The following is a 1,232-nucleotide window of genomic DNA, read 5'->3' as shown; positions in this document are numbered from 1 at the left end:
TTGTTGGAAAATGTTTATTTTACACCTTCAGTGAAATCGGTTTCGGGGAAAATGAACGCTAAAAGTACAAGTAGAAAAAGCAAAGTGAAAATATGACTCATTTTATTGAGACCAGTCGTCTGTAAGGCAATTCATATAGCTTGAACTTAATGTTTTTATTGTATTAATGGTAAAGGAACTTTTAGAAAGCCCGCTAGAATGGATCTGGTGTTACAAAAATGTAACAGACAAAATTAAGTCGAACCGATTGTAAAATAAAAAATATTTTGCCTTTTTCAAAAATAGTCTGGCTATAATGTTTCGCTTAGAAAAAATTATATTTTCTTATCCAGCTTTGCGAATCCCATTTGTTTTCCCGTGGAGTTTTCTCGCGTGTTTCTTTAGGTCGAAATTTCTGCAGAATCCCTTCCCGCACACGGTGCAAGTAAACGGTTTGATCTCCTTATGGGTGTGCATGTGGAACGTAAGGTTGTAGATCTGAAAAACATTTCTAACAATGACTGATGTACCGAAGTTGTCACATAGCCGGTAAGCTGTATGTAACTCATTACGCCTTAGCTATCCATTCTCCTTGTGTGGCGAAACTATAACGATTTCTCAAAAGCTCGGTTGTTTACATTTCCCCCACTTAAAATAAGTTGTACGCTGTACCGCTACAGTATAGGCTACGAACAACGTATACGAAGCTAAATTACTAAATTTAAAAAAAACAAACAAGTTGTTTATGCCAAAAATGTTAAAGTTCTTAAACTAATCTGTTATTGTGCAGAAGTATCGCCTATTACTTCAATGTTACGTAACAATTTTTTTATTTACTTTTTCGAAAACAATAGTGAATATCATATTATTTAAAGAATGATGACAAGCGAATAAGCAGTAAAACGATCGCCTTTCCTGGGATACATTTTGCACATAATAATATTCTATATAGTAGGGTGGGAAAGATGGGACACCTTTTACCTCTATTTTCTCGCCCAATTTGGTAGTAAACAAAGAACATTCAAGAAATTATAAAACTATATGCCCATGACTGCCATTGATGTTATTAATTGTTTAGAATACGATCAGGATATTTAGATATTATGTGCTAAAGGTGTCCCATCTTCCCCCACCCTACTATATTATCTAATCGCGCTTTAACAATTAACGTTCATAGAGTCGCGATAATACGGTTACATTATTCTTTAAATACTCCTTGTTTAAACAAAAAGGAACGGTAAAATAAAATTAAA

General features: G+C 33.8%; 1 protein-coding gene across 1 annotated transcript in view; it reads right to left on the bottom strand.

Moving 5' to 3' along the window:
* Positions 1–380: 380 nt before the first annotated feature.
* LOC108950211 overlaps positions 381–1,232 on the bottom strand; it is a 5,395-nt gene continuing 4,543 nt past the window's right edge. Inside the window, exon 4 of the mRNA XM_026838116.1 lies at positions 381–477. Coding sequence (XP_026693917.1) covers positions 381–477 — 97 coding nt within the window. The remainder of the gene's footprint in view (positions 478–1,232) is intronic.

Source organism: Ciona intestinalis, unplaced genomic scaffold (genome assembly GCF_000224145.3).
Source record: "Ciona intestinalis unplaced genomic scaffold, KH HT000059.2, whole genome shotgun sequence".
In the NCBI taxonomy this organism is placed as follows: domain Eukaryota; kingdom Metazoa; phylum Chordata; class Ascidiacea; order Phlebobranchia; family Cionidae; genus Ciona; species Ciona intestinalis.
This window is presented reverse-complemented; position numbering and strand designations above follow the sequence as displayed.